Source organism: Nansenia antarctica, assembly GCF_963989245.1.
Source record: "Nansenia antarctica genome assembly, chromosome: 2".
Lineage (NCBI taxonomy): Eukaryota > Metazoa > Chordata > Actinopteri > Argentiniformes > Microstomatidae > Nansenia > Nansenia antarctica.
Window position 1 is genome coordinate 24,140,852 of NC_137675.1, and position 12,744 is coordinate 24,153,595.

A 12,744-nucleotide genomic window follows, 5' to 3' on the forward strand; every position below is an offset into this window, starting at 1 on the left:
AAGAGTTTATTTGCCAGACTGGAGTTAGGGAGGGAACGCAGTTTGTGATACTCCGCGTGAATGTTCAGAAGCGGGGGTACCATTGAGCTGAGCGAGGCCGAAGATAGAAACGGGGGGCCGGGGAGCAAACCTGGGGGTACCGTGACAGAGCGCGTCGTGTCTAAGTTCTCAAAGGTAAGAGACTGGGGAGGAAGGAAAGGCTTTTGGCCAATATTCGCAGCAGTCCTGGAGAAAAGTGAGGAGAGTGCAGGCAAGATGCTGCTGACAGGCGGGATGTTGGGGCTGTAGGGCGACCCCGAAATACGTTCGATCCCCAGGTGGTGATGAAGATCCATACCGGGGGGCACTTGGAGACATGGCCCCCCTATCCCCCCGTGCGCCCCGTAGTAGAAAGCAGGCATCGCGCTGCGCTCGAGCCGGGTGTCCTTCATCATTCCGAAACGGAAATGCTGTCGCTTGAAACGTTTCCTCCGCCGAAGGAAGCTCCCGTTCTCGAACATATCGGACGACATGGGGTCCAAGGTCCAGTAGTTACCCTTCCCGGGGTTCCCGGGCTCCCGGGGCATCTTGACAAAGCAGTCATTCAGAGACAGGTTATGACGAATGGAGTTCTGCCACGCGGGGAACTTCTCTCGGTAATACGCGAAGCGCTGGCTGATGAAGTCGCATATCTCGCTGAGGGTGAGACGTTTCTTCGGGCTCTGGAGGATAGCCATGGTGATAAGGGCAATGTAGGAGTACGGGGGCTTCACCGAAGCCGCGCTTCTACCTGTGCCCGCTACGCACTTGGGAGGAAAGTTGCTCTCCGCATGCACGTCCTCGTCCTCCCCGGGTTGTTTCGGAGACACGGACGCCGCTGCGCTTTGCTCCACATCGGTCCCGTCTTCGGCCAACGATAGGTAATCCTGGTTCCGTGCATCTTTGTTGCAGTCTCCCTCCACGTCGATATCGGGCTCCTCCATGGGCTTTCTGTCCAAGGTCATGATTCTCTGACGGGTCCGGTGCCACCTGCGCCAACGGGCGAGATGAGAGCGCCTCAGGTCGGACACGCGCAGATGCCCGCACGCGACGGGCCGCCTTTTCGCTTTTCATTCACAAAAAAAAAGAAAACACAGCTGCGCCAAGAATGCCTTTTCAACATCTCCTATATACCCCCTCCCTCCCCTCCCTCCATTTCGGCCCTGAAAATAATTAGCCAATAACTTACCAAACAAAAACAAAAACAAAAAAACGAACATCTAGCCTGTGAAGTAATTATTTTGTTTTGGGAGGAATAGTTTCTCCGGAAAATAATAAATACTATTAGCCTATGAACTCTCATGCAACCATGATGAAAAACATGATAGGCCTAATGCAACAGTTCATGGGCTATACTTCATGGAAAAAAAGGTTCCAACTTGTTCATGAGCTATTGCACTGTACTGTCTAAATTACATTGGTGCAAAGTGTTTAATAAAATGATCCTAAAAGAAAAATTAGTAGCAAAAGAATTGCAAGTAGGCCTATACCTTCAATCATAAAACAACGAAGCACTTGTTGGCTAGGCCGATTTATCGACATCAACATCTTGGAGAGTAACCCTAACCCTGACTTTTCTAATCTATTTTATTTTCAGTCATAGGCCTAATCATCATTAAAACATATTTTTAAAAATTGTGTTAACCCTTTGTAGCCAAATAAGCCACTGGATTTAAAAGCCTATTTAATCAGAACACAGGATGTGTTGTTGATTATGGCTGATTCTCATATTTTCTTAGCTGCTTGCCCCCATGAGCTGTCGATACTGTAGCTGGCCTGCTTGGCAAGAAGGTGGCGTAGCACAGGCCGACACAATGTGGCTATTATTTTCTAAAAACGGATTACGCATTCGCTGATTTGAAACAGTCACATCGGGCGAGAAAATAGCAATTTCTTGGCATGAACCCGCCGCGTCTTACGTTTATTGAAATCATACGTGTTTCTGCTCCCATTACCTACTGTACACGCTCACTTTCGTATGCCAGATTTAATTGAACAATTCATAATTTCAGTACATCTATAGAATCTATAATTATATTTACATTATCAAAAAGCAATAGCAGCTCAATCGAATACTCTCTTAATAGAAAATACGTTATTTGATCATCTGGCCATCATCTGGCCTTCTCTTAAACAGCAGGTTTCATCACAATATTACTTGATCAAATATTCTATCAATGAGTGTGTATAACAGACACTCACTGCATCTCTCTCTCTCTCTCTCTCATCACATCACAATTTTCATCTGGGTTCTGGGGTAGAATGAAAACAAACCCGGGTAAGATATTTGAACAAGAGTTTAATACAGACCAAACCTGTAGTGCACACTCCAACACAAATGTTTAGTTTTCACACAAAATAGTCAAGCGAAGGAATTGACTAGTAAAGGCCAGTAACTACTAAAGGCTACCCAAAAACAACAACCAAGATGAACAAGGAAGAGAACAAATAACACAATACAAACTCAACAAAAACAGATATATTCACATAACTTAATTTAACTGACAAGTGACATGTGACAATTTGATTTAATTTAATTTGATTTAAGTGACAAGTGACATGCTGTCAGCAAGGCCATGTGTGCATTGGGTGGACTGAAGTTACTTGATATACCATTAGATTCACTCTCTTTTTCTGTCTCTCTCTCTCTCTCTAAAGTGACGAGTGCAAGCAACAGTGCTGACTGCAAGACCCCCTGCTCCCTTCCCCTCCCCTCCCCTCCCCTCACCCCTAGACACTTGTGTACATGGATAGGTGTAATTCCACTCATCTTTAGGCCTACCTATCCAAACGTAGTACAAGCATGAGGATAAGGAGCCTCTGGACAGAACAGGGTGCGGTCACGGGCCCAGGGGGTACAGACCAAACCTGTAGTGCACACTCCAACACAAATGTTTAGTTTTCACACAAAATAGTCAAGCGAAGGAATTGACTAGTAAAGGCCAGTAACTACTAAAGGCTACCCAAAAACAACAACCAAGATGAACAAGGAAGAGAAAAAATAACACAATACAAACTCAACAAAAACAGATATATTCACATAACTTAATTTCACTGACAAGTGACAATTTAATTTAATTTAATTTGATTTAAGTGACAAGTGACATGCTGTCAGCAAGGCCATGTGTGCATTGGGTGGACTGAAGTTACTTGATATACCATTAGATTCACTCTCTTTTTCTGTCTCTCTCTCTCTCTCTCTCTCTCTCTCTCTCTAAAGTGACGAGTGCAAGCAACAGTGCTGACTGCAAGACCCCCTGCTCCCTTCCCTTCCCTCCCCTCCCCTCACCCCTAGACACTTGTGTACATGGATAGGTGTAATTCCATTCTCATCTTTAGGCCTACCTATCCAAACGTAGTACAAGCATGAGGATAAGGAGCCTCTGGACAGAACAGGGTGCGGTCACGGGCCCAGGGGGTATTTGTGGGTATTATCTGGGGTTACAGTGACTCTACGACATCATGTAATAGGGTCGCTGGGTTCCCCTTACTAGGCGGTGTTCTTGCGGAGAGAAGGGGTTAGTAAACCTCCACACTTGAAGCACTTGGAGTTCGAGTTGCCCTCCTTCCGGGGGATGTGCCAGCACTGCACACAACGCAGTCTGTACTTCTTATACCTGAAGAAGAAGAAGAAGAAGAAGAAGAAGAAGAAACCTTAATAGAAAATGTGTTTGTGTTTGATAAATAATATATATAAAAGATATCGATATAATTTCGATCACGAATTATATACACTGTTAGAAAGAACCCTCAATGTCTTCTCCACAGGGGGAACAATAAAGTTATTGTATTGTATAGAGGAGAGGTGCCCTGGGGGAACTTCCCAGGGGGGTATTCCATCAACATCGCTAAAGGAAAATCCAGGTTTATTCTGATAGGTCTCACGAGAGTTCTTAAAAAATATCCAGGCATATTCTGACAAGTCTCGCGAAAGTTATCAAAAATAAGCCTGGATTTTTCCTTTAGCGACGTTGATGGAATACCCCCCAGGTAAAATACACACCTTATTCCACAAGCGTTGCACAGCGGAGTCCCATCCTCAGCATCCCTCCACATGGGGGTCGTCTTGGTGCAGCAGGACGCGCACACTTCTAATAGAGGGGGGAAAGAGCGCATATCAGTATACAAATACCAAGAAAATGGTCCCTGAACCCCCAAGCGTCTTCAGATGAATACCTCAAAACATCACGTGGAACTTGGGGGTGGTTAATAACCATTATGAAGCCTATACCCCAGTTTCCAAAATCCCTGAATCTTGAAAGCTGTACAGTTAATTCTTGGGTGATTCGGCAAATTACATGTTTTGAAAACCTCCACTGTGTGGTGGCTTCTCTCTCTTTTCCGTCGTCTTTTCTTCTAGACCACCACCTTAATAGCACTGTTTGTTAGTCATTAAAGGCTTATGGATGTTTACCTAGCAGTTTCCCCTAAATGCCTCTTCTTAATTCCCTAGTAATCAAATGTATTCCACCTGTCTGAGGTTTACTGCTCAGTGGTATTTTGTGTTGTAATGACGCCCCCTGCTGGAGGGGAGTGGTACTCACTGGACAGGCTGGCGACATCGCTCTCCTCCTCAGAGCTGCTAATAGTACTCAGTGAACTCTTGCATGACCTGGACCTGACCCTGGGTTTCCTAACTTTCCTGCCACTCTTAGAGAGCCCCTCACTGTAAAACAAAGAAAAAAATCTCATCTTTAGATGATAAATACTCTATCGTGACATGCACCACAACAACAAGCACAGCTCTCAATTGTCTATAAATACCTCCATTTGTGTGCCTCAATAAAATGTCTACCTTCACTGTAGGACTAGATAGGGTGCATATCGTTGTACTATCTGGTTATATGCCAAACTGTACTTCAAACTGTTCTCAGTTCTTGGACAATAAAGTTTAACCTAATCTATGAAAACAAAGAGCCAATGCCCCTATTCTCATCCTAACCTGTACTTTGAGGTGATGACCAGCCGACACTGCTCCCTGCTGTCGTCCAGCTCGGGGTGCATCCGGAACGCCACGCCCTGGAACTCCGGGTCGCTGAGGTCGGCGCTCCGGCTGGGATTGGGCTGCTTCCTGGGGGTCTTGGTTCTCCCCGTGGCCCCGGGGCCCGGACACTGTGGGGCTGGAGAGGCCGAGTCTTCCTCCACCAAGCAGCTTTGGAGAAGCTCCGGTTTGGACGCGGTAACGCTGCCATCTTGTTTTAACGTTGTCGAGTCCCCAGTGTCCCCAGTGTCGCTGCTCAATATGAGCGATGAAGTGAAGTGAAGCGACGCTTGTTGAGGAGACTTCTGTTGTGTGTCTTTCAGGGGGTCAAAGGTGAGACATAATATGTTGTCGTTGAGGTCCAGTTTTAGCTCTGGGTCTGATGTCAGGTACGCCATGGTGTCCATGGAGTGTGGTGCTGAAATCTCGTCCTCGATTGACTTCAAAGCAATCTTCTCACTCAGTGGTCCAAAAATATCATCCGATGCACATGGGACATGTTTAAATGTCAGTTCGCCCTTTGCCTCAGAACAAGGCTCCTTTCGTGTGTTTTCCTCAACTAATGAGTTTTTTCTAATTTCCTCAGTCACACACAATCTCTTGTTGCTCACGCACATTGTTGCCCCCGTGTGTTTCTCCAAAGGCTCACAACGCTTTAACACAGGGGTGGCTTTGAGATTGCTGTTAACATCTGAAGCACTGTCTGTTATGGAGTACTGTCTCCTCCACTGCTCCGGAAACACACCGGGCCCTCCGCCCCCGCTGAAACCTCCACCTCCATCTCCACCTCCACCCGACTCACCAATCGCTCCTCCCCTGCGGCAAGGGTTATCCTTATCCCCTCCATCGCTGACCAGAAATGTTGAACCCCCCTCCTCTGACTCCCCTGATTGGAGGAGCCTCGCACACTGCTGGTTGATCAGGCTCATCACTTCCCATGGACTACTGGAGCGAGAACTGGACAGGGCTGAGTTTGTGTGGCTCCAACGCTGCTCGGCCTCAGATTCACCCTCTGGCTGGTTATAAAGACAGGTGGCATGATGGTCACAGGTGCCATGGACAGGGGGTTCTAGTTTGGTGGCCTCCTGAAGGAGGTAGAGAATGGCGGACTGGGTGACCTGGTGGTCCTGTTGTGTGTCAGGGCTGCTTGGTCTAAGGGCAGCCGCTCCTGTGTTCACATCCATGTTTCTGTGGCACAATGGGAAACATTAGGATAGGAAACATTGAATGGCAATGTCAATGTAAAGTTTCATGGAAATATCACTACTGTTTTATGGTCCATCATTATTCTTTATTCAAATAGGCTACTTGACTTTGATTTGGTTTAAATGAATTATTGGACAAACTAGAATAGGACCACACAAGAGCAGAAATGAGGGTTTGATATTTCTTAAGTAGGTCAAAGTTAAAGGTAAGAGCAATGAAGATGGTCAAAAACAGCATGATCCAGTCTTATGTAAATACATACACTTGTTACCAAAACTATGGGCGACTTTGGCATTGGTGTTTTTTTTTTTTAAATAGGCTAACCACCAAGTAACTATAGAACAGGACATAGTATAATTATTCAAAATGTATTATTGAAATATAATTTCAGAACTCTTACTGCTTAAAGTAGCCTAGCCCCCTAAACTACCAGACATACATTAGGTGTCAAATCAGCGAGTAGACATACCGGTACATACAATGTTGCGAAAAAAAGGTTACAAAGTTTCCAGTAATCAGTACTTGTTTGAAGGTACAATGTATCAATGTCAATTGATATAGACTTTGTTAAGTTGTATCGATTTACCTTCAAGTAAAGATGTTTAGCCTCCTCAAATTCTCCTCAGAGTCTGTCTCGAGCGTCACGTCCCTTTAGACAGCTACATGGAACACTGACAGACAGACAGCTACATGGAACACTGACAGACAGCTACATGACCGCGCGGAGGCCGAGACCCTTTCTGCCTCGCACATTCATTGATGCCTGAATTTCGACATCTCCCCTAAAGTCGTGACCCCCACATCAATTAACTATTTTCATTGTGATCAATATTTTTTCGTTTGATCAACCATACCTGCCATGGTCTATATGAGTGCAAGCTCGAGTTTTAAGTGTGATGATCACCAACAAATATTAAAACAAAGCAAATCGGTGTGATATGATATTCACCTCGATCAGATTCTAATCGAAACGATTACATCACGATCTAATGTACAATCACTCCTAAAAAGATCCGTATTTTTTTTTATTTAACTCACCATTGTTCTTTTCATCGAATCTGGCATGAAAGAGGTTTTATTTGCCTAATTTGATCATAGCTTTTGTCCAAATAACAAAAGCACTTGTTTGAACCACGTCAACTATGCACTGTGCCACACAGGTGTTATTGATTGAAACTGATTATCCTAATTGATCAAATAACGCATAAAAACTTCCTTTGAATTGTCCTCTGGTTTTTCCTCGCGTTTAGTCCATGTGGTATCTCGGTATTTTAGCCATTTGTCTTTTATATAACTTTGTATTACACACACTTATTACCGGTAATTCATTCGCCTTAATATTACAGATATACAAGTAGACATGTAATTCATTTACAAAACAATAGAGCATATTTGGCCAGGAGGGTGGTCGGATTGATCTGGCGCAGTCAATGAAGTGATTTGACCTTTTCGTAACAGGTTTTTTCCCCATTTGTATTGACGTTGAGACGTATGCTTTATCTTTGAACAATGATTCTGGATTCACACTACCAACAAATAATACCATGTCTAAAAAGGTCCCTTGTTAAAGTTGAGATTAAAGTTCCTCTTGAACTTGAGTTGCATAACTTACTATTGAAACCCTGGATCAAAAAAAGCAGTGGCAGACTTTTCAAATGTAATTTTATTGAATAAATCATAGGATTTATATAACATACATATACACATATACATAATCATTTGTGCGTATGTCAGTTACAGTAGATGTGAATGCTAGGTATTGGGAAAAGCACTCCAGGATAAAAAGCCATTTGGGTCAGCAGGTTACAGGTGATTCTATGTTCCTATAATGCAACTAGTGGTGGTGAAATGACAAGGCAAGTATTATGCAGTTGAAACGGAGGCCGGTTGAAGTTGACATTGTTTTTTTCCGTTTTTGTTAACCTAAACTTCTTCTTTAACCTCTGGCAAGATTGTCGCTTACCTTTGTTCCCATTTCAGGTCATTCACTGGACTTGAACCGCTTAAATTTCAATAAAACTGGAAGAATGAGGGTGTTCTAAAACTTTTGACCGGTAGCGTAGATGTTTATGGACAAACATGGCCTAGTCATTCTGGGGCAGAGTGGGACAGATTGCAAACTGTAAAAAGTGCTACTCTGCTAATAGTCTGGTAGGAAAAGCAATCATTTGAGTTCCAAGAGTTCACGCTGCCCCCTGCTTGACAAACGTCTGCATAAAGACGTGCCAGTGGCCGTTAGTTAACGGTGCTTGACAGTCATGACGGCAGGGGAATCGGCTTCATAGCTTTGTCAACATGGAACTGGTGGAGACCTTGACAAGCCCCCTCTTTCACTCACACCAATACAACCCCCCACAAAATTACCAAAAAGAAATATTAGATTCAACTTTTTGTCATTGCACAGACTACAACAAAATGTATTTTTTTGCTCTAGGCACAGGGGTCAGCCATAATCAGCACCCCTGGAGCAATATGCAAAATATGATGAAAGCGGTGTATACATATAACATGATAACATGATGATGGATGTTGTGCTGCGGTTTGTTTCAAGGATACTTGTGCGTATGACCTTTGTAAAGTAGTTGTAACATGGAATGTTCCATTCAATGACACAAGGTTGTTCTTAGGAAGGTGTTAGGTTGGATAGGCACAGACAATTGATAAGACCTATAAGTAGTTATCAAATAGTGGCTCTTTTCTGTACACGTTTAGAAGAAGAAGAACAGCTTGTGACATTGAATAGTTTGAAATGACACCTCAATCCTGGCCTGAGTACCCTTCAATATACATAAGCACATTAACGTAGATGCTGAAAAACATTGAGCTCGTCCAAGACAGCTGGTGTTAACGCTCAGCATCAGCGGGCTGCAAAATGCAACACACTTCAGGGAGACTAGAATATATATTGCATCTCTTGTCTTCCGAACCGGTTCGCCGTCTCGTCACAGGGGAAACTAGGAGCTTCTTGGAGATCCTCCAGGGAGATGCTAGGGGTCTCTATCCCAGCGGGGGCACCTCTTCCCTCCTCTTCCCCTCCCCCCCCTCTGCCAACAGTCCGATGAGTGCATCCAAACCTCAGTGGGGTTTGGGAACATGGCCGTCCACGTAGAAGTTGCGGGTGGCCCTGGGGAGGGTCAGCTCCATGCCTTCCATGTCGGGGGTGAGGATGATCTGGCAGCTCAGGCGAGAGTTCTCCTGCAGACCGGGGGCCATGTCCAACATGTCATCCTCTCTGGGGACGGGGTCACAACATTCATAAATCAATCAATCAATCTAGTTTTTTCCTACTGTTCTGTGTTGTATTTGTTGTTATTGTTTGTAATGTGCTTGATTTGTGATAATAATAATAATAATATAACATTTATTTATTTAAATGTAGTCAAAATGTGTTAGATGGGTTGCATTGCAGTTTCGCAGGGTCGTTCATATTGTTGTCTGACACTGGAGAATGGTATGTTATCAAAACACAGAATAATGAAAAATGACTTTAATTAAAACACAATGACAGTTTGGATGTCAATGACGATTGATTGACAACATGACATTATGACACTCAGATCCTACCTTTCCAAAGGTTCTGGTATCTTGTCCAAATAGTTGCTTATCACGTATACATGACATGTTGAGCAGGCCAGTGATGCCTCGCAGGCACCTGAAACCCACACAGAGAGAGATTTGTGTGTGTGTGTAACAGATATGGTTAATAGACAGAATAGACCATTTAGCAGACACTTTTATCCAAAGCGACTTACAATTAAGAGATGAATTAGTCTCCCTGGTGTTATTTAGAGCTAAAGGCACACTAGTGGTGATGTTCCCAGGTGGGATTTGAACTCATGACCTTCTGATCACCAATCCAACTGACTATCCACTAGACCACCCCTATCCCAGACTAGAATTATGTCAGTCAGTGCATTAGGTGGTCTCAGTCGAAACATTCAATATTCAAGACTGGAGGTAATTGAGTCTGAGTCGAGACCAAGACTGAGAAGGTATTGAGGCTGAGGCTGAGACTAGAGCATTGCAAGTCTACCTCAAGACCATGCCTGGAAATTGCACGAGATAGCCACCATAGTCTGAGCTGAAAACATACAGAATGTCTGTGTTGCTGTTTCAAAAGTAAACATAGCCTCTTCAAGCTTTCAGAATGGCAAATCATTATTATGGGTGTTAAAGAGAGAAGAGAACAATCGTGGGCATCTGTGGCGCCGGAGGTAGAGCCGGCATCTAATGATCGCAAGGTCAGCAGATCGGCGGTTCGAAACCCCGGCTGGCCACATGTCGAGGTGTCCTAGACACTGAACCCCAAATTGCTCCCAATGAGCGGGTAGCTTGCCGCCATTGGTGTGTGAATGTGTGTGTGAATGGGTGAAAGTGAGGCCGTTGTAAAGCGCTTTGGAATAAGGCGCTATATAAGTCAGTCCATTTACCATTTACAACAGCTTACAGGTGAGGTAAATTCTCTAGGAATGTCCTGAGGTGTGACGGCAGTGCACTCACCTTCAAGTTCAATGTTGTGTTTATGGGCCAGGTACATGGCATTGTCTCCCACCTTCCCCTTCACATGGATCCTCTTTCCAGCTCTGTCTATGTACACCACGTTTACTGTACAGAGCAGAGAGAGAGTTTGCAGAACATTATTTGAACACTCAACTACTCAACAGCAAGGCGACTAATTCTAACTACCATAGTCTAAATGAGATGCCAGGTCTAACTGAGAAAACGTGTAGCATTGCATATAATCTGTTAAACAGGCCATTCTGATTACTTCTTTAAGGAGAATAAGGTAGTGGTTAGTGTGAGTGAAAAGCGAAGAAACCAACAGCTGTCACACAATTACACACAGTAGCCTAGAGATGAAGCCCATAGACTGGAGCGCACACACCATCACAAGAACACTAGATTCAAAGGAACAAAAAGACCTCCGCTTCTCCTGAGCTTTGCATCAACCTTGCATCATTACTTACACGTCTTCTTCGAGGTCTTCGGAAATTCTTTTCACCTCCTCAACACTGTGGTACCGACCTTTGATAATTCCATTATCAAAAAGCAATAGATAGATAGACTTTATTTGTCATTGTTACAGTACAGGTACCAAACAACGAAATTTAGGAGGGGAGGCTCCCCTGGTGTTTAAGAAAGGAAAAAGAAACACATTTTGGAAAAAGCATAGATGCATAAAATCACAAGAAGGTAAGGAGCTGGTTTACATCAATAGAGGCTATGTACACAATCCACTGTACTATACTGCACAGATAGTCAAATAGGGTTGTCATATTTCACAAGAAAGTATTTTTTTCACATTTTGTTTTTAAAGTGTCACAGTTTGCAGGCTTGAGTATTTTTTTCACATTTTTTTTTTAAAGTGTCACAGTTTGCAGGCTTGAAAATGTACATGTTTGTGCCTCAGCACTAGCTGCCATACAATCCGTCCGGACTTGTCCTGGGCCCAGAACTTAGGCCTTTTCTGTGTTCAGGGCCTTGACGGCCCTGTGGTAGAAGCTGTCCTTCAGTCTGTTTGTCCTAGCGGCCGGGGTCCTGTACCTCCTGTTCGAGGGCAGCTTGACAAAGTGTTCGTGCCCAGGGTGGGTCGGGTCCTTGGAGATCTTGGAGGCCCTCCTGAGACAGCGTGTTTTGTACAGCTCCTCCAGAGAGGGAAGGGTGGCGCCGGTGATCCCCTGTGCTGTTCTCACGACTCTCTGTAGATCGCTTCTCTCCGCTGCCGTGCAGCTGTGGTACCAGTTGGAGATGCCGAAGGTGAGGATGCTCTCCACTGCGCCGTGGTAGAAGGCCACCAGCATCTCCTGCTTGCTGTGTTGTTTCTTGAGGCATCTCAGGGTGTATAGCCGCTGTTGTGCCCTCTTGATGGTGCCTTTAGTGTTGTCCTTCCAGGCCAGGTCATCCCGCATGATGTGTCCCAGGAAACGGAGGTTTGAGACCATCTCCACGCTCTCTCCGTCGATGAGCAGGGGCAGGATCTCAGACTTTTTCCTCCTGTAGTCTACGATGAATTCCTGGGTCTTTGACTTGTTTAGCAGCAGGTTGTTTACCTTGCACAGCTTGCTCAATTGCTCTACCTCATCCCTGTACGCCGCCTCGTCCCCCCCCGAGATACATCCCACCACGGTGGTGTCGTCTGCAAACTTTACGATGTAGTTGCTGGGGTGGATGGGGGTGAAGTCGTGGGTGTAGAGGTTGTAGAGGATGGGGCTTAGCACGCAGCCCTGGGGTGACCCAGTGCTGAGGCTGAGGGCTGTGGAGGTGTGGGGGCCCACCCGCACCCTCTGGGGGCGGTCGGTCAGGAAGTCCTTGATCCACGCACATATAGAGTGTGATAGACCCAGGTCTAGTAGTTTGGTCACTAGCCTGTCTGGAAGGATGGTGTTAAAGGCGGAGCTGAAGTCCACGAAGAGCAGTCTCGCGTAGCTGTTTCCCCTCTCCAGGTGGGATAGAGTGGCGTGGAGAGTCGTCGCTATGGCGTCCTCTGTGGACCTGTGGGCTCTGTAGGCGAACTGGTATGGATCCAGGTTGGGCGGGAG

At 45.1% G+C, this 12,744-nt stretch overlaps 2 protein-coding genes across 2 annotated transcripts in view; both read right to left on the minus strand.

The window, feature by feature from the left end:
* The window catches only part of LOC308149992 (forkhead box protein D2-like), a gene marked incomplete at both ends in the record, with an annotated part of 1,008 nt that extends 25 nt beyond the window's left edge, over positions 1 to 983 (minus strand). The window contains one exon of the mRNA XM_080522866.1: positions 1 to 983. This exon is cut by the window's left edge and continues 25 nt beyond it. Coding sequence (XP_080378992.1) covers positions 1 to 983 — 983 coding nt within the window.
* A 7,763-nt stretch (positions 984 to 8,746) lies between these two features.
* LOC308149993 (ferredoxin-2, mitochondrial-like) lies at positions 8,747 to 11,245 on the minus strand (the record flags this gene model as incomplete). The annotated part of the gene is made up of 4 exons (XM_080522867.1): positions 8,747 to 9,437; positions 9,770 to 9,857; positions 10,706 to 10,810; positions 11,227 to 11,245. The coding sequence occupies 4 exons, from the start codon at positions 11,243 to 11,245 to the stop codon at positions 9,281 to 9,283; spliced, it is 369 nt and encodes a 122-aa protein (XP_080378993.1). The 3' UTR covers positions 8,747 to 9,280.
* Between the last annotated feature and the right edge of the window lie 1,499 nt (positions 11,246 to 12,744).